The 19,496-nt window shown below is 43.1% G+C and overlaps 4 protein-coding genes across 4 annotated transcripts; 3 read left to right on the plus strand and 1 right to left on the minus strand.

Moving 5' to 3' along the window:
- Window positions 1-155: 155 nt before the first annotated feature.
- Bfra_002887 (putative ccch zinc finger domain protein) lies at window positions 156-3,488 on the plus strand (the record flags this gene model as incomplete). Its single annotated transcript, XM_037333300.1, has 6 exons — window positions 156-599; window positions 659-1,204; window positions 1,610-1,641; window positions 1,701-1,822; window positions 1,876-2,084; window positions 2,136-3,488. The coding sequence occupies 6 exons, from the start codon at window positions 156-158 to the stop codon at window positions 3,486-3,488; spliced, it is 2,706 nt and encodes a 901-aa protein (XP_037195428.1).
- A 2,220-nt stretch (window positions 3,489-5,708) lies between these two features.
- Bfra_002888 (putative protein-l-isoaspartate o-methyltransferase protein) lies at window positions 5,709-6,658 on the plus strand (the record flags this gene model as incomplete). Its single annotated transcript, XM_037333301.1, has 3 exons — window positions 5,709-5,810; window positions 5,918-6,432; window positions 6,502-6,658. 3 exons carry the CDS (start codon window positions 5,709-5,711, stop codon window positions 6,656-6,658), a joined length of 774 nt encoding a protein of 257 aa, XP_037195429.1.
- A 3,795-nt stretch (window positions 6,659-10,453) lies between these two features.
- On the plus strand, window positions 10,454-11,704 carry Bfra_002889 (uncharacterized protein; the record flags this gene model as incomplete). The annotated part of the gene is made up of 2 exons (XM_037333302.1): window positions 10,454-10,510; window positions 10,577-11,704. 2 exons carry the CDS (start codon window positions 10,454-10,456, stop codon window positions 11,702-11,704), a joined length of 1,185 nt encoding a protein of 394 aa, XP_037195430.1.
- A 3,385-nt stretch (window positions 11,705-15,089) lies between these two features.
- Window positions 15,090-19,262, minus strand: Bfra_002890 (putative ubiquitin carboxyl-terminal hydrolase protein; the record flags this gene model as incomplete). Its single annotated transcript, XM_037333303.1, has 5 exons — window positions 15,090-16,909; window positions 16,957-17,506; window positions 17,566-18,294; window positions 18,390-19,141; window positions 19,232-19,262. The coding sequence occupies 5 exons, from the start codon at window positions 19,260-19,262 to the stop codon at window positions 15,090-15,092; spliced, it is 3,882 nt and encodes a 1,293-aa protein (XP_037195431.1).
- Window positions 19,263-19,496: the final 234 nt, after the last annotated feature.

Genomic DNA, 19,496 nt, shown 5'->3' on the forward strand with positions numbered 1-19,496 from the left:
TTGAAGTTTGTTGTTTTTACACATTGCGGAGGGTCATTGTTTACTTCAAAACAGTCAAATAACGCTAAGATAAGGTTCTTATCAATACTCATATCGTCGCAACGATTCCAAAATACTCCTTAAACAACGGTACAGAGACAATACGGCGATACGAAATGTTTACCTTTCAGAATTTTGACGAAGTCTTCGACTTTGATCCAGGCTGCTCGTATGATGAAATCGCCGTGCGAAAAATCGAGAGCAATCGTAAGAAGCTTGAAGGTTTATTCGTAGACACTTTACTGAAGAATTTTGAAATTCGTCGACGTGAGCTCCTACAAATCGTTGTGGTAACATATCTCTTACTAACTTGTGCGCAAGCTGTTAAATATTATCCACCGAAATCGAATAGTGACCTTCGAAATCTGCACAAAGTCATCGTTGACTCGGCGGGCCAAGATCATCATAAACTATCAGCTCTGTATTATATACTGCTCGACTTTGACGCTCCAACCGGGCGAAGAGACTACTCCACTACATTTGAACAAAAGTCGTTCTTACCTCAAAGCTACCAGATCTACATGAAAGGTCTTTGGCATCTGGATAATCTTGATTTTGAGGTTCGTGATTCTCTGTCTCTAAGATCCGTAGATACTTAACATGAACTGATCATTGCTAGTTGGCTCTTCAATATCTGACCCATCCATCTTTGATACCAAGCTTTGCGGATGAGATCCTGGAAGCCCTCGTGTTACATTCCTCAGACGATCTCGCAATTCCATTAGCATACTATCATACCGTACAGCCAGCTTTGACTTCATCTCGAGCAACAGAAAGTTTGTTTTCTGCCATCGCAAGAACAAGTGTCACGGAAGCCTTCTACTTCTCGCGAGGACAGTCGCAATACATGCAACGACACATGTTTGAACAAATGATCGCGGCTGTTTTAAAAAACTCTCCTCCAGAAACGATCGCAGATCGCAGTGTCGAACTGGTAAATCTACCATTGTCACCAGAAGAAGAAGCTTGGTTCGAGGACTACTTACTTCGCGGAGAAGGAAGAGCAATAAGAAAGGCTCGGGATACGATAATGATGCGACGAATTGGCACAGGGAAATTTTCGGAAACTTTATCACTCAAAGGCATTGGTAGTCGATCAATTGGTGGATTGGATTGGGAACGCCTGTCTGCAGCTGTGAAGGAAGGACTGGGGCCAAGAATTGACGTATGAAAGAGAAGGGCGAAGCATGTACATCTACATTTCAAAGATACCAACATAGCGTTATGGAGTTAATTGGGGAGTTGCGATAGGCTCTGATTTGTTGAATATGTAATTATTTTGTTTTGATGTAGATTTTTACTCATTCCACTTGTGACAATCAATTTTCAAATTAACCGTACCGACGCGTTTAACTACCATGACCGCGTTCCGACCAACATCTTCAAAAATTCATTCGCATCAATCAAACAAAGCCGTATACACACATTTATGAATATGAATTTTCTCAACCCCCGCGAATCTCGAATGAATACCTTATAAGTGTAGCCGTTTAGGCTCTGGCCATCCATCCAAGAATTCCCAAACTACCATCTTGATTCCCCAGGCAGATTATACAATGGCCGTGTGTAGATTTTGGCAGCAGGGAAATTGCAGAAACGGAGGTATGGCTATTTCTCGAATTAAGGACGAAAATGTGCTGACTATTGAAAGCTGATTGCAGATTCGAACACTCCGATCAAAATGCCAATTCCAATAGGAACGGCTTCCACAATCGATATGCGCCTCTTCAAAATCAACCTTCCAACCAATCCAACTCAAGAAATTTCAATACACAACGAGGAGGTGAGTATCATGAGCATACATAAGTATATACGGTGGCTTACGGCGTTGTAAAGGAAATGAGGCGCATATACCTTTCGGTCTCGATAAAGCGACTATAAAGCAAGACCTCACGACCGACAGACCTCAATGGATTCTTTCGGCATACGGACCTGGGCGCCAGGCGCCAGAGCAGTTGTTCGGTGGACCAGCGCGGGAACAAAGTTTTGAGGAAATGCGCCTTCTCCATTACATTGCGGTAGCTTCTGGCAATGCTCAACCAGCTGTACGTGAATCATCCTGGGGCTATGAACTATTGGAGGCTAATATTCTCTAGATACAAGATGCAGAGAGGCTATGGCAAGAAGCAGATCAGCAAATTCAGACTGCGCTAAATGATGTGGATGGCGCCATAAATTATATTGTCGCCTCCGACAGTAAGCATCCAAATCGGAATGATATTTGTCAACAGGGCACCTCCACAGACCAAACACCATGGGTTCAGAGGAGCGACCAACCTCCTATGAACAATGCTTTTGGTGCAGTCAATCAAACGACTACATCAGCATTTGGGCAACCGCCTACTCAGAATGGTTCTGCATTTGGGCAACCGTCTGCTCAAAATGGCCCTGCATTTGGACAACCAACTAACCAAAATGGTACAGCCTTTGGACAGCCTTCAAGCCAGAACCCCGGTGCGTTTGGTGGGCCTTCTCAAGGCTTTGGAGTTGCATCGCAAATTGGGGCATCTGGTGGTTTTGGCCAGCCGTCCGCTTTGGGCCAAAAGCCAAGTGCCTTTGGTAGTACTTTTGGACAGCCTTCACAACTAGAGCAAAGGGCTGAAGCTGGAGCTTTTGGAAACCCTTCAGTCCTGGGACAGAAACCAAGTCCGTTCGGTGCACCCTCGAATGGTGCCATGAATTCTGGACAGGCAGGCTTCTCCAATTTTGGCGGTACAAGTAATGCTTTTGCTCAACCAAATCCAAATCCCCTGGTAAACCCCGTGGGAGGTGCTTTTGGTTCCAATCCTCTTCCTCCTGGGATTCAGCAATCGCAGGTCAATCCGATAGCGCAAAACAACAACCCATTAGCGCCCGTTAACTCTTTTAGTCAGCCTACTCCACCAAATCCATTTGGCTCAAATTCCGGAAGTACCCAAGCATTCGGTTCTCCTTCTCCAGCGCCAAACAACCCCTTTGGAGCTCCAAGTTCTCAACCTATGAATGCGATGCAGAACCAATTTACAGCTCCTACTACACAAACACAGCAGTTTAGTACCCAACAAGGTACTAGCAATCTAGATATGACCGCTGGCGCTCCCCCTGCGAGACCTGGCTCCAATATGAACACTTTCAGTCCAAATTTCCGACCACCACCAAATGATAATATAGTAGCGCACCCTCCAGCTGAAAGTTACATAAGGACTCGGGGTGACAGGTTAGAGTCTTTTAATGGACTCCCAGTCGTGTATAAGGACGGAGAGCCAGGGACATCCGTAAATGGCAAGTGGCACAAGATATGGTGTGCAAAGGGGTATGCAGGGCCAAACAAAACTACGGAAATTGAGAACGTAACGTTTGATGAGCCGACAACAGCTGCATATCTACAGGCCAGGCGAACAGGAGCTTTTCCAGGTGGTGTTATGCCTATGATGCCGCCCAAGAGGGAATGGTGCTTGTTCAACTTTTAATCTATTGAATTAGATCTGGGCGGTTATGCATTGGGATGGCGTTGTGAGTTTATTACTGTGTGATTTCAGAGCAAGAGTATATAACATACGGTCTTGGAAAATGCATTGTAGGAAATAGTGGAGCATTGCATTGTTCACGAGTATGCTGCTAGGACTCGCTAGCATCTAATTGAAGGAGAAAAATAACGGGAGATCAAAAATATGCCTTGACATCCCGTTCAAATTTACCCTCCTTAACGCACTGTGCATGGATTGTATTTCGCGCCTGATGCGAGTGCAAACTAATTTACATGACCCATTTTATTGCATCTCTTGTCTTTGAAAGCACGGTAAAGAAGTTCAAGTGAACGATGTGTCTCAGTACTATTAAATCTTTGGTGGATCTGATGTATTCTTCTCAAGAAGTAAATCGAAGATTGAATGATTCGAAGATCAAAAGATTTTGAAAGTCCGCTCAAGTCATCTCATCCCCTTTTGTCAAATACACATACCTCATCTTCACGTCTCCCATCTTGTTCCCCACAATACTCAACTTCTCCCTTTGATCTCTGATATCCGCCTCTATCTGGTTCGCCATTCTTCTCCAGTCCTGTCTCCATTCTGGTATATCCAGAAGCCCCAACTCGCCCTTAAAATCCCTTCCATACTCGATGACTTTCATTACCTCTCGCAAGTGAGGCATGCCTGCTAGAATAGAAATAAGATCATGCAGTTCGCACATCCTACCCCAACATATCGCAGGGAATCCTAAAGAGGTGATGGGAAAATAGGAAACAAGAGATAGAGCAGTGGTAATGTGATTGTCATCCTGAAATTCACGATTTGAGCGGACCTGCGACAAGGTTATGTAGACTGTATCTTCGGTCCGGGATACAGGATGCGCATGTGCGGAATGGGAAGGAAATTGTAGGTTGAGAGGGCGAGAGTGCGCGTTTCGTGGTTGATGGCGAAGAGAGTGGGTGGTTTGGTGAGGGAGACGAGGGGGGCGTTGTCTCGGTTTGGTCGGGTGGCTAGTTGGACAATTCGAGGGGGTGCAATGAGATGAGACCAGATTTTGAGACGGATTTCGATGGGGAGGTCCCAGAATATCCAGAATTGGGGGAAGCTGGATGGTTTTTGAGACATGCTGGGTTTGAGGATGGTATGTTGCGGAATAAATAGAGGTATAAAGGGGGGATAGAAACATAGAGGGGATAGAAATTTCAGCTCAGTTCTAAGTTTTTAATTAAATGATCCTATAAAGCGGACAAAAAACTTTCTTCCGAGGTGATTATTCATGCCCGAGAGGGTCTTCCCTTGACTGGACTTTGATTTGATTCCTATTGAGAACCAGATTTCGACTGGGAAAGAAGTGTGAGGCCGGTGTTGAGAAAGAATAAATCTAATTCATTCCTTTCGATCAGCTCTATAGTACTGTCATATATACCATACCATCGTCGCCGCGCTTTCGTCTGACAGATAGAGCAAGTGAATTCTTGATCTATCATCCCAATACACACAATTGATTTCTTTTGGAGAAAGTAAGCCTTATCTTAAACCCAGGCTCTTGCCTCATCTCTATGTTCTCATTCACGCATAATCTTTGAACTTCCAAAGTTCTTTCATTCCATTTCCATCTTATTATCAACCTTTCCCCATTCGCCACCCCTAACAATGCTACGTCACCCCGCCATCTCCAACCCCGCACTTCACTTTTTATCAAAGCTCAAGCTTCACTTCACTTGCTTGTTCCTTTCAACTCGATATTGTAATAACATCAACTCAAACTCCACATATTGCTCTCTAAATCGCTTCGCTCGGGATCGGTGAATAGATGAACATCTGAACATTAATTTCATCTTGTGTTTACTCATAAGTAAACAAAGCGAAGCCGCTCGGAAAAGGAATAGAAATCAAACGAGCTACCCCTCCTCATCATCATCATCATCTCATTTTGAACCGAGCTGGTGGCCCTCCTCAGATATAGGATCGAAACTTCCTAGTAATCTTCAAAAGAAGAAATAATACCAGCGCATGCAGATATCCTGGCTCAACTTCCAACAGCTAGTAATCCTCTTCCTGGTCATTATATTTGTAAAGGAAACCCCTCCAAATACAGCGCTTTCTCTAGAACTTGCAACAAACTTCACACTGTCACCTTTGCACCTCCGCCCATATCTTCAGCGCTTTGCGCACATACATGGTACGCAAGCGAGACGAGGAATAACAACCAATAACAAGATGGCGTGGACATGTACGGGTCGTACGAACGTGGAGTTGATAAATAATATGTGGAATGCAGGTTTGATCCACAGTGAGAAGATTAGAGAGGCTATGATTTCTGTACGTTGATTTTTGACTCCCCTACTTACACTATCTTCGGCTGATCCGATTCCCCTTTGAACTTTTTCAAAGGGCCTTGGGGATGAAAACTAATCCAATCTCTCAAGGTAGATCGCGCTCACTATACTCCCTCTGAGTACCTGGCCTATGAAGACTCTCCACAATCCATTGGACATCAAGCCACCATATCCGCTCCCCATATGCACGCCTCTGCTCTCGAATATTTGCTTCCATATCTAGGAGAAGGAAAAAGAGTTTTAGACGTAGGAAGTGGAAGTGGATACCTAACAGCCGTTATGGCCGAACTTGTACTACCCTCCTCATATTCACATTCCTCACGTCGAAATGCAGGAGGAGCTGAAGCTGAAGCTGAAGGGGGAAAGTGGAAAGTGGTGGGATTGGAACATATAAGAGCATTGCGGGATATGGGGGAGAACAATGTGATGAAAAGTGAGAAAGGAAGAAAGTGGATAAAGGAGAAGAATGTAGAATTTGTGGTTGGGGATGGGAGAGAGGGATGGAAAGATCCGGATGGAGAGGAGGGGTGGGATGCCATACATGTTGGAGCTGCGGCGACAGAAATCCATGAGGCGTTGATTGAGCAGTTGAGAAGTCCTGGTCGGTAAGTTTGACATGTCGATGTTTATTCTCCTTTATAAATCTTTGTATAATGAAACTGATCGCACTGTAGAATGTTCATACCAGTTGAAGATTCTCGTAGAGGATTTGGTGGTCAACATATCTGGGTCGTGGATAAAGATGAAGAGGGGAAGATATCGAGGGAGAAGTTATATGGGGTGAGATATGTTCCGTTAACTGATGCACCGAAGACGGCTTTTGAATCATGATAGGATTATGAAAACGACTGTCTGTAACGGGGCAGGACCTTTGAGTACCTGGGTAGTAAATAATTGGTTTGGCGGGGGAGCGGATAAGGAGGTGGGAAAGCGAGATGTTTCTGATGGTGTGAGAAGCTTTGATATGGACCAATGCCTCTTCCGAATCATAGCTAGAGCTATTTTCAAAGCGTATGGAAAGTTGTTGGGGGAAATTGGAGGTGGCCCATGCAAGGATAGGCAGTAGGCGTCGGGGTGTGTTCTGAAGTTTTTAAACTTAGCTTTGGAGGGATGTATTGATTTGAATACCAAAACTCAGATCTATTTTGGCCAAACACACAGATAGCAGTTGTTCGTTACAAGGGGATATAATTGGATATGATCATCTTCATGTTCATTTCGAAGAGGGAGAGAAGGAGAGGGAGAGACAAGACGAAGAGACACACAATGAATGCTAGAGTGGATAATCTTAGTATTTGGAAGAGAAGTGCATTAATAACCTAACTAGTTAATGGTTTCAATGATTGACCCAGTGATCCGGTAAGGTTCACAGACGGTATGGGTAGTAAAAAGGGGAAAGAGGCGCGATCTAACAAAGTTACTATTGACAATGAGGCTTGAGTTGCTACGTCAACGTTGACGTCTTTTAGAGAAACGACCCGAGCTGAGACAGTCAGTTAATGAGAGCGATGCGATTGATTAAGCTTAATTTAATGGTTTATTCCGTACAAACAAACTAAAGATGCTATGCTACCTATGTATGTATGTATGTTTGTGCGGGTGTGCATGTTAATGGATGGATGAGTAAGCCCGATCCAATGATATTGTGCAAGTGTTTGCGACATCGAACGTGGGGAACACAAGTAGTTTGCATTTCTCAGATCAGGTTACGTGCAACCCAGGGGCATGAAGATCGTGAATTGAGAAAAATGAGTTTCGATGCTGGCATGTGTGATATATCAAGCCTTCCATCGTACGTTCTTCGGAGCAATAATAGAGTTGATACCTCCCTAGCAGCACCTACTTTCTTTTGAGAACCCCGTCGCGGGGTTTGAATATGTCCGGTTTTGTTTGTTGATTGATCATTAATCAGACCGCTAGGACGGATCGAGGTAGCATGCGGGTGGAATGAAGTAGTAAGTTCGGTACAGCCACGATCCGGGAGATGGCAGGAAGATTGTTGTGCCTCTGGTTGAGACAAGAATATGGGAGAGAGAGGTGGAAAGAGGAAAAAGAAGTCCAAAAGAAAGACACGTGGGGAAAGACAAAACACGAATACGAATCATGTGATTAAACATTGTGGGTGTGGAAACTGGGAAGAGTGGTAAAGTAGATGGAACAAGCTCCGCCCTTGTTTGCACGGAGGATAAAAGTTACATGGGGCGGGGGGGGTTACAATCACAGAGTGACATTCATTCATTCATTGCATTTGGATGCTGAGCCAAAAACGGTTATCCGTCTGCCCGAGTGAGAGTAGAAGGAGAAGGAGAAGGAGAAGGAGAAGTAGATGGGTAGATGGGTAGATGGGTAGCCCTGTCGTCATATTGTGATGGCGACGAGACCGAGTACCGATTTGATAGTCGAGGTCTGGAACCTGCTTGCGATCTGATGTTTTTGGCTTTGGGGGCTCAGCCAATGAGAGGAGAGGGATGGGTCGGTATGGAGATTTTCTTCCCGTGATATTTCGAGGGCCAGCCGTATGGGGAACTCGGCAATCTGGATAGAAGAAGGGAATGGGGAGATGGACCAATGAGAGGGGAAGATGCACCCCTCTATTCGATCTATGCGGTATGATTGATAGGGATCGCGATCTGCGTGTATTACTCACCTTCTCTGTCCACCCACCCACCAGTATGTACATGCTTCGCATAGATGATGAATAATATTTGGAAGCTTTGAAGGTTCTTCTCTTGGAGTTGCCTTTCTGCTCTGTCTTCTCTTATTCGTATTCGAATTTCTGATATGACATATTCCATATGACATATTCCACATTACACACGATCATGAATGAGGGAGGGGTATTGCACAATCAACATCTTTTCGTAAGGAATACCTAGGTGGGTAATTGTTCCCGATCATCGAAATCTTTTCTCCATCGCGCTGTTCTTCCATTTGTTCTACGCAGCTTACCTTCGTCGGTTCTCGGTAGGGGGAGGCATGTAGGTACGTAGGTACGCATCTCAATAAGTCCTTGGTCAATTAAACCTCTCATTCACCAGAGGAACATCGCATACTAAACCCAGTCACACCAATAGCAAACGAGCAGAGAGCAAAGAGCAAGTGAAACCCGACAACCTTTGGCTTTCTTCACTCGAGGTAAGAGAGTCGGATGGATCCTCGAATGGATCCTCGAATGGATGCTCGAATAGATGCTAGATACCCCGATACCTACCTAGTCCTGCTAGCCCCAGAAGATCTTCGCCGTCAAAGGATTAAATCGTACAGTGATGATTCACCAGTACATCTAGCTAAGACGCAAAGAAACAAGATATCATTGATCAATTGCCTGTGATGCAGAAGGTTAAGGTCTCTTTGGGTTTAGATCGACTGCATCGAATTCTGAAAGAATACGGTAGACTTGATTATCGAAAAGTTTAAAGTCCCATCTGGAATTCGGAAGACTCTTGTGCTTACCTGCTTTTCTCTTACTTTTCCCTTACTTTTCTCTATTCTGAACCGGCTTTCTCATCGATTCTTACTTTACTCTTCCTTACTCTTCCCTGCTCCCACCTCCTCTGACCTACTTTTTCCGACTTTTCATCGACTTTTCCCTACTTTCTCTCTATTCTCTCTATTCTCCACTCACTCTTGGCTACTTTCACCTCCTCTCACTCCTCTCACTCTTCTCGCCCTACCTCTCCATACTTCTACCAACTCTCAACCTTATCATCCTTCATCACCTAGTATTTAATCAACCTTTTTCCCCCTCAGATATACATCGGAGCGTGGAATCATTTAAAACCCTTTCTCAACTTACTTATTCCAAACCTTTTCCCATATTCACATCCACATCCACATCCACATCCACACCCATACCCAGCCCCATATCTCCCTACCATTGTATATTCCTTCACACCATTCCACACGAATTAACGCTTTTTACTTTTTTATTTAATAATTTAAAAATAGAGTAGCATTCGTTACTCTTACTGTATATGATAATTCTTGCTATCTACACGGCTTTAATCCACTTCATTCACGTCGTCACCCCACTACACCCACTTCAACTCTAGATCGATCGTCTAACCTCTCTCGACTCTACTCTACTTTATCCACCTACTCTACCGGTACTTCTATTCTACGAACTACAAAAGATTGGTGTACAACCCGTTTTCGCTTGAAAAACACATTTCACCATCTCTCATCCGTTCTTTTCATTTTATTTCTAAATAAGAAGAATAAAACACAATAAAATCCTTTTTATCGATTATCATCGGGGATATCACACTCCATCAATCATCTTTATCGAGCTTATTTATCCCACGCTTTCAACAAGGTTCGCTTACCGATCTACGACCCCCTCATCCCAGCATCCGCCATCGTCCTCGAAATCGACCTGATTATTGACTTCACAATCGATCTGGGAATCTGAGTCAAGTCAACCTTAAAATCGAACGTTCTCTAAAAGGAAAGACGCACCGAGTCAATCGTAAATTCATCTATACATATCACTTCTTCATTACCAATATATGATACACCATCTCGATTACTCTCACCTCATTCGACACGAGGAAGCCCCAAACATTTTTGAGATCAGATTTCGGTATTTTATAGCACAACATAGACGCCCTATTACAATTAGCCAAGATGACTAAAGATAAGAAGATGAAGCCCGGAAAGGTCGAGAAGTCCTATTCTAACAAAGTATGCACATTCATCCTCGTCCTCTTTCCTTTGGCGAGATTGTAACGTAACTAACATGCTCCTAAGACTCCCAAGACCAATCTGGAAAAGATGTCTCACAAAGAGCGTGCATTTATTGCCGCCGCCAATAGAAATGATCGTCCAGATGTCAAGGGTCGAATGAAGTCCGCTAGAGAGGCTTCAAATCTACACCGAGAGAGAACCGGTCGAGGACTCAAACTTTCAGAGGACATTGTCATGTCTGGAAATTTGGGTGAGGAGGAAGAAAGCCCAATGCGAGTCTTTCAGAGACGTCATTGGAATCCCATGTATAATCCAGTCCCAGTTCCCATCACCCAAACTGAGCTCATGCAACATTTACGCGACAATCCGGCCATCGCAAACAACATTCTAGCTTTGATTGAAGGTGCTCAAGGCCTTCGTCCCACGGAGCAGGTCGAGCAGGTTGAGCCTCAAATGGCAATGGAATTGTCATTATTCGTCCAAATCAACCATCAATTAGCATCACAAAATGCTAATCAACCCGGGAGAATGCCTCAAGATATACCAACACCCCCGGGAACATTAAGCCGAAAAACTAGTTATGGCCCAAACATGCCAACGCCACCACAGGACCAAAGTATGTCATCGCCATTAGAGGGCCCCATTATGGCATCGTCACCGATGTTAAACAATGAGTCAAACATGGCTGCTCCCCAGATGGAACGACAGCCCAGACGGCGACATACAAGCTTTGGACAAGATACAACATTGTACGACATGCCCGGCTACAATCGCAATCCCGGACCTCAATTCATGGGCCGAAGTTCCAGCACTCCCGGAAACATAACACCTGGTACGCCTTTTGAACACGACTCGATGATTCATAACGGAGGACCACAAACTCAGATGGATCCCATGCATCAACATTCTGTGCTTCGAAGCCCAGAGCCCCAAACTCACATGAATCAAGTACATCAGAGTCCCCTGGATTGGTATGCGAAAAATCAAGCGCTGCCTCAGACAAATCAATTTCCCACGCAGTGGAGTCAGGAAAGATCACCGCTCGACATGTCTTATGCATCTCATTTCCTTCCAAGTCAAGCAGCGCAGACAAATGCAGTTGAAAATCACTCCTATAATCAGTTTGCGCAACCGAGCACAGATGAAAAGTTTTTCGCCGACTTGATCGATTTCAACGGCGGTGGACGTTGAACATGTATATTGACTTGAGACGATTGGGGGTGTATGTGAGATGATGTAATTATTTAATGAATGGAAGGTGTTTTTTGTCGATATTTGAATTTGGGAGGCGAGGCATAGCACGGCACGGCATGGCATGGCATGGCGGTATTGCTTGCTTGGTTGCTTGGCTTGGGTTGTTTTATGATTATTATCATCATGGGAAATGTATACGATTATGGCGAAAAAACGGGAATTTACGGATTAAAGGGGTTTTTGTTCACCTAAGGAGCGAGGTGATCAAATTTTATCATATACATATATACCCATGATACACGGAGTCGGGGATAATTTACTTGTTGGTCAGTCGGTATAGACTGGGAGGGGGAAGGGAGAGGAGAGAGGGGGGTAATGGAATTGGTCGGTTGGTCGGCTGGTCAGTTTCCTCAATGTGGATATGACGATGACTATGACTTTGATTCCTGAAGTCCTTTGCGTTTATATTTTTGTTTTTATCGTACACGTGTATAACTTTTTTATTATTTAAATATTGTATTATTACATTTTATATTAGATGATGTCTTTTTCTGGCTGGTGAATGATTTTCAAGTCTTGATTTTGATTTTGATTTCGAGGTAGGTGGATATAGCTTTATTTTACAATATGTGTATATGTATATGTATACATATTCATACGATTCTTACATGTATGGAATCGAAAGTCATATTTTGGACGGCATCTTGCGTGGGTTTGATATCTTGGGTGGTATATCTTGGATGTTGCAAGAGGAGGTAGGGAGGTAGGGAGGTAGGGGTCTTGATAGTGTATTCACGTGGTTGTTTGGAGTCGTTGTTTGTTGGGAGTAGTTGTGGTTAAGCGATTGTCTATCTGGAGTAGCCGTGGTCGAAAGGAGTTGGTTGTCTGGAGTATTTGTGATGTTGGTTATATCGGTATCTCAACAGTAGTCGTTCGATGTTTAATGTTTAATATTTATTGTTTAGTGTTTAATGTTTATTGTTTGTTGTTTATTGTTGAGAGCACCCGCGAGCGAGAATAATTGTAAGATACTCTGTTGTCATGTTACCCGCCTGGGCACTTGGAGAAAATTGTGTCCTTGAGTATCTGATGTGTGGATCTGAGGCGAGTGCTTGTTGCGTGGAGTAGATAGATAAATGGTATATCGAATGAATAATATTTGAGGATTTATAGTATTGAATATCCGTGTGAAATTAGAAATTTGATTGAATGATTGGTTAGTGGAAGAATATTCAAGTGAACAGTGGGTGCCTACTTATTGTCTGGAGTAGTTGCTTGATGTAGTTGTTTGATGTGATTATTGTTAAGGAGTTAGCCTCTGGAGTACTTAGCTGTGGACAAGTACCTAGTGGTGGTTACGTAGTCACCGGAGTGTTTATCCGGAGTAGTTATCATCTACATTTGTAGCTATCAAAAGTACATATTGCATGGTGCAGTCATCTAGAGCAGTTGTCTGGCGTAGCTACATATTGAATCATCTTGTACACGCATACAGATACACTGATATAATTGGTGGGATGTTTTTAACTGGTTGGGAGGATGGGGTGATTAGTTGATATTTGATACTTGGTATTTTATGGGATGATGGAGTGGTAGGATGATGAGTTTGAGAGGGTGGGTGTGGGGAGTGGGTAGTATGGTTATAATTCTATAGAGAAGAGGAGGGAGGAAAGAAAAATTCGCTTTATGGATGTGTGATATATGTGCTAGGGAGACGGGAGGAGAGAGAAGGGTTCCTTTTTGAGTGAAGTTAGAGGGTGGATTATGGATGAAGAAGAGAGTGAGAGGAGAAATTCAGAAAACAAAAACAAAAGAAAACGTAAAGGATATACTACAACACAACAGCATATCACATGCATAAAATGTTGTTAAGGAATAAATCAAAGTTAGACAGAGACATGCTTGTATACCATATCAAAGAAGAAGAAGATAAAAAGAAGGATCGAGGTGACTCGGGTGAGAGAAGAGAGTGATTTGGAGATCTTTATATACGAATTTTTATGTTGTATGTTATGTGTATACATCGTATCATATCACATCATATCATATCATATCATATCATATCATATCATATCATATCATATCATATCATATCATATCATATTACATTATACATACTTGGAGAAAATGTAAGATTTTTGACATGCAGTATCTTTGAAGAAGCGCAGATGTGAAATTTGAAAGTGGAAAGCAGATATGAGTATGGGATTGAATCGAGTTGAAATAAAGTGATATCCGAGAAGGCGGGGAAGGAGGGGGAGGGATTTAAGTGATCCCTTCATTTTAAAGAGTACCTAGGTATATATCTTCCCACCCATGTTCAATCATTCAAACATCTCTTTCTCCTAGGTAGGAGAGCAGAGTTCTCACAGCTCGAAAAAGGCCCTTAAAACCGAAAGCAACCATCTCTCATTTACGAGAGAGAGAAAGGAGAAAGATAATTCAACGAGTCGTCGAACAAAACAATCGAAACGAAATGATGATTGACGAGGAGAAGAAAAGTGAAAAAAGTGAAGAGAAGTTGTGGCATAGAGAGAGAAAGAAGAGTCCTGGGTGAGTCGTTACTATACTTAGGTAACCATATTGCAAATGTGATTTTTACTTCCTTTCACTTAATATAAATAACTTTGCTCCGTATATATATGTATATTTTGATTTCATAAATAATTATATGACATGACATGATTGTGAATGGAATACTCACGTATGCACATTCATGACTTATTATATGATAAAGTTACAAGATATCTCTTCTCCTAGCTGAAGTATCGAAATACGGTATAAGAAAGATGGCACAGATGGAGAGAATGGGCATGAGAGAAAAGATTAAAGGGAATACTTGAGAAATTCTAAGCCATGACTACAGACTAGATTCACTCACTCCATCCCGTTCATCTGACAACCATTCGTTCATTTCGCTTACATGTACACTAGCCCTTCTTCTTCATACTTGCCCCCAGCCTCGCTTCAAAACTATATTGCAACTCGATCTTTCTTGTATTCATATTCTTATTGTCTATAAAACCAAGCAATGCTCGTTGCGCCGTGCTCATACAAAACAGAACATGTATAAAAAAGAGCATACGCAGATAGCATCATGATGCATCTATATGCATGCAATGCATAAAAATCAAGGATAAATGAGCAAGCTGCATACATACGCAAGCATTGGATATCATGCTGTTCCTTCCCATCCCAATCCATTCATCAATCATATCGTATCATATCATACCTACCCAAAGGCAAATTCTCCAGTATCAAAAAAAATGCCTCTCCTATTTTCCATGTATGCTCCCCTTCCCAGGCTATCTGACATTATATCACAGTCCCAATTCAATCATCCATCTACCCATTCAACCCCCTGCCCACATTTCTGAAATTTCTACCAAGCATTTCCGTGACTATCATAGGATAGCTGCGAAGCGGCACCCGTCTTGTCCTCTACATCTTGTTTCGGCATAATCTTATGCATATGCTTCGGATTCATGAACCCTCCATTGTTAAGTTCACCCATTTCCACGTCCTCATCATGATGCACCTCAATGCCATCCTCTAAACCTTTTGCCCACGACTTTGCAGGTGCAGAATCAGGTACTTCGATTTCTTTCAATTCTCTATGCACTGCCCCCACCAAATCGATCATATCCGAACTTCGTACGTAGCCGAGATAATAAGGAGTGCCACTTGCACCAGCAGCTTCATGTTCGAAGATTCTTCGACGATCACGCACCTCCGTCACATATTCGTCATTATATTCTCTCCAAATATCATTCTCGAAATCGTAGATGTAGATCCAATAATGACCACCACCAGCTTCACCACGATGAATAAATACAGTTTGAAGCTTATATTCGTATTTGGTCATATTCGTGAATTGTTCATTTCTTCTTTGCTTGAGAAGTTGGATTTCTTCGTTGTTTCTCTCAATTTCTTGGTTTAATTCAGCTTGGCGTTCTTCAAGCAATGTGACCAAGTTTGCGTCAACTTCGATGTCGTCCATCTCCTGCAAGCCTCTAGTAAAGTTCTGTGCTGCAGATAGTGCATCACAAACAGATATTTCTTCTGTTATTTTGTCTTGGCCGAGGACTCTTTGTCGCTCTTCCAAAGTATTGATACGTGCCTTCCATTTCCATGCTTCTTGACGACGACGCATCAGAGTAGAGTCGGGATCTTCGGAATCCATATATCTATCAAGATATATCGTCTCTGGAAATATCACCGCGTTTCGATTCTTATAAGCTGTATGCTTGATATTATCGTAACGTGTACGTTGAATTTGTACTTGTAAGATCGGTGGTAGTTTGGTAATAGATGCATATTGCGGTTGAATAGTGCCGTCAATATGTACCTGTTGTTCGTCGAAGACCACATCTAATGCTTCATAAATGTCTCGAGTTTTGTTTTCATCCGGAAAAATAATGAGATTAGCCCATGGTTCAACTTTCTTCTCTAACTTTTCCGACTTTCGAAGATAAGAGGCATTTGCACCATAAAATGTGTCTCTAATTTTATCGATTTGCTCACCAGACACAGGATCGATGCTTGTCGGTTTTATAGCACACTGTAAACGAAACATCACGTTTCCAATAACCTCGGTAACATCTTGCTGAGATCCAAATTTCCATAGATCGTCGTCAGTAATGACTTCTTTCTGGTCGTTTGTCTCTATCGAAAGGCCAGCTTTGTTTCTTGGGGGGATCGGAGGTGGCTTGTCTGGCGCGGCTGGTATGACATCTGGAGTTTGAACTATCGAATCGCCATTGACCATGACAGCATCATCGAATGTACTATCGGCATCCTCTGATTTGTCCCAGGCCTTGTCTGCTGCGGGACTCGGTCTACCTACAACATCAGAATACGGAGGTAAACCATCCATGTCTGGTGCCTCTACTAATGTACCTTCACTACTATCATCACGCTGATTTGAGTCTTTATCTTCAGGTCGGTCAACCATCTCAATATCCTCATCAGTTGAAGCTGGAGGAGGAAAAGTAGTTGTCGGAGGACCTTCCGGCCCCAAAATGGGGCTCATCATGGAAGCAATATTTGATGGACCACTTGGGCTACTAATAGAAGCTCGACGGAAATTTGCTTCAGCTGCTGAGCTGAATATAGTTAATTCGGCCAACTCTCTAGTAGGCTTGATGGATCTCGTTGAAGCAGTCTTCAAATTCTCGAACAGGCCGTGTAATTCCGTTACAACTAATTATAATTAGCCAAGCTATTTGTCCAAAGAATTTGACACTCACATTTTTGGGCCTTGATGATTTCCGCCTTACTGACAGCGCGTCCTCCAACGCGCTTCTTCTTGATATCCTCTTCATTCAGAGGCATGCGAATTTGTTCAAAGTTCAGGGCTACCTCTCGAACGGCTTTTACTGTATAGTAATACTGCAGAAGACTGTTTAGATAGCAGGTATTGCCGATATTATCTAGACCAATTGGCTGATTAACGGTTGACTTTTCTGCTTGAATGTCGGCGTTTGGATCATCAAGTTTCCTCAATAAGTAACTGCTCTGACGATCATGAGCTATTACACGAAATGCTTCCTTGTAGCTATCAGATGAACCAGTAGGAGCACCAGATCTGAGACTTTCGTAATAAGCCAACACAGTATCATCTGGGGCCCTTCTATCGGTGATTTGGAGTCGATTGTAAGCTTCACCAACGTCAAGATTTGAATCTTCAATTCCGGACTCCATGGATGTAGCCGCACGCTGCAAGGTATAATCGTCTCCGCGGCTGTTAGCAATCGCTCTTAACGCTTTTGCGACTTTATCTTTATCACCCTCAAAAGACTACCTTGGAGTTAGTTGGGAATCGTTAAATGATTGTTAATCCAAGACTATACACATACCATAGCAACCGCAGCGGCTTCAATGCTATCAGATGCAGTATCTGAAGTCACGCTTAGGAACTCGAGAGCTTCTTCAAATGTCATTGTGCTGTCATTCGCTACGGCTTCAATGGCAATGCTCTGCCTATCCTTTGCTATCACGCGCAGACATTCGCGCGCCTCATCTTTTTGGCGCGGTCCAGCTTCGATACGAGACTTGTAAACACCGATAAAAAAATCATCGCCCTCAGATTTGGTAATATTCCTCTGTAGCGCGAAGAACGAGTAAGCTTTTTCGATATCTTTTAGGCTGACTTCTCCGGTAGACATGATCATCGTAGCCTTCGTTTGTAGATCGGAACTGCGGCGTCCGTTGCCGAGCTCCCGCAAACAGTCCAAATAGTATGGCTTGTTCGCCGGATCGCATTGACATTGTCGATCATAGCTCCAGGCTAACAAATCATCTGTAAATAGCTCGATTGCGCCTAAACTGGCATAATAAGGGTGCTCCAACGAATCTAAGACTTGAACAGCATCTCGCTTTGGATAGTCATCGCAAGAAAGTAATCGTCTAATATCATCCAGAGCATAGGCGGGAGAAAAGGCCTTTTCACTTGAAGACTTAAGCTCCTTAAGCTCCATATCTGGTCGATCAAGCATGAGCTGGTTGAGCTCAAATCTGACATCGTCTATGAATTCGCGATTTCCATCATTGACGACGGGCAAAGTCCAAAATCCTTCATATTCCTCCTGAATCGAAAGTTAGTGATGCGAATGAATTGTAGAGGGGATTTTGTAAGCTGAATTCTGAACCATAAGTTGTATTATGTCAGTGAGATGCATACCTGGAGATTAGACGATGCCCTTAGCTCGGATTTGAATCCTAGATAACCCAGTAGAGCGTCACAATCGTCTCCGAATGCTAATCTGAACCTTTTATTTCTGGCTGCAATAGCCTTCCTATCCGATCCTCCTGCGTCTCTTAGATACTGACAAAGGTTACTAAGAACCTGAAATGGGTATATGGGCCTGTGTCCTGTGAATCTTAAGGGTTCTTTTTCAATTATTCTCTGCCCACGACTCAAAGTATCTTGGACATTGATTAAGGGAGCTATCATGGTAGCGGAGAGCCTAGGTGGTGTTATTTTGATAACAACTTTGACTGGACAGGCAGCCGCAGTACAGGCAAAGTCATGCGCAGCGAATTCAAAGATCTTTTTCGAGTTCTGAGAAGATCTGGTCTCAACTACTCGAAAGTGATGGAGTGGATTTTCGAGGTCCTTAGGACTACAAGGAGTTTGTCCATCTTTCCAACCTCGGAAATCTACAGTTATCCGAAAATGATATCGGCAAATGGAACAGTACGCAGATATCTTGCGGATTGTTGTGGGATCTACTTCCTCGTGTGGGCGTAGAGTATCCGTTTGAGAATCCTTTCTATAAAGCTGATGGTGACAATTGGTGGCATGGAGCCTTGGGTCAATATTGGATTCATTGTATATCGGCGCTGGTTCTATGAGAGTGTGCTTGCCGGACTTTGCGCTTTTTCTTAAATCGTAGTCAAGTAGATCTTCCACTAACCTAGGGGCCGTTTTCCCTACATTGGCAGAATCATTAGCTAAGTTCTAGTATATTCGAGAGCTTTGAATTATCTCAAGTTCAAAAGAATATAAGTCGCAGAACTTGCCTGGTCCTGGTTTCTTCTCGTAGTCAAACATAGCACCTCTCAATAATTATCTATCGCTCACTCTGCCTGCCGATACTTTGTGATTTATGGCCAGCTGAAATATTCTGGACCTGCTTAGCTACCCCGCCTCTCGAAAGGTTGTAAAGGTGAATTGATATTGAGGCTGGAAGGATCAATGTATTGGCTTGCATTCGAAGCAAATTTCTTTAGAGAAACGATTGAAGATGAGTAAAAACTTTGTGCCAACCCAGGTACTAAATGTAAG

Source organism: Botrytis fragariae (genome assembly GCF_013461495.1).
Source record: "Botrytis fragariae strain BVB16 chromosome Unknown tig00000012, whole genome shotgun sequence".
NCBI lineage: Eukaryota > Fungi > Ascomycota > Leotiomycetes > Helotiales > Sclerotiniaceae > Botrytis > Botrytis fragariae.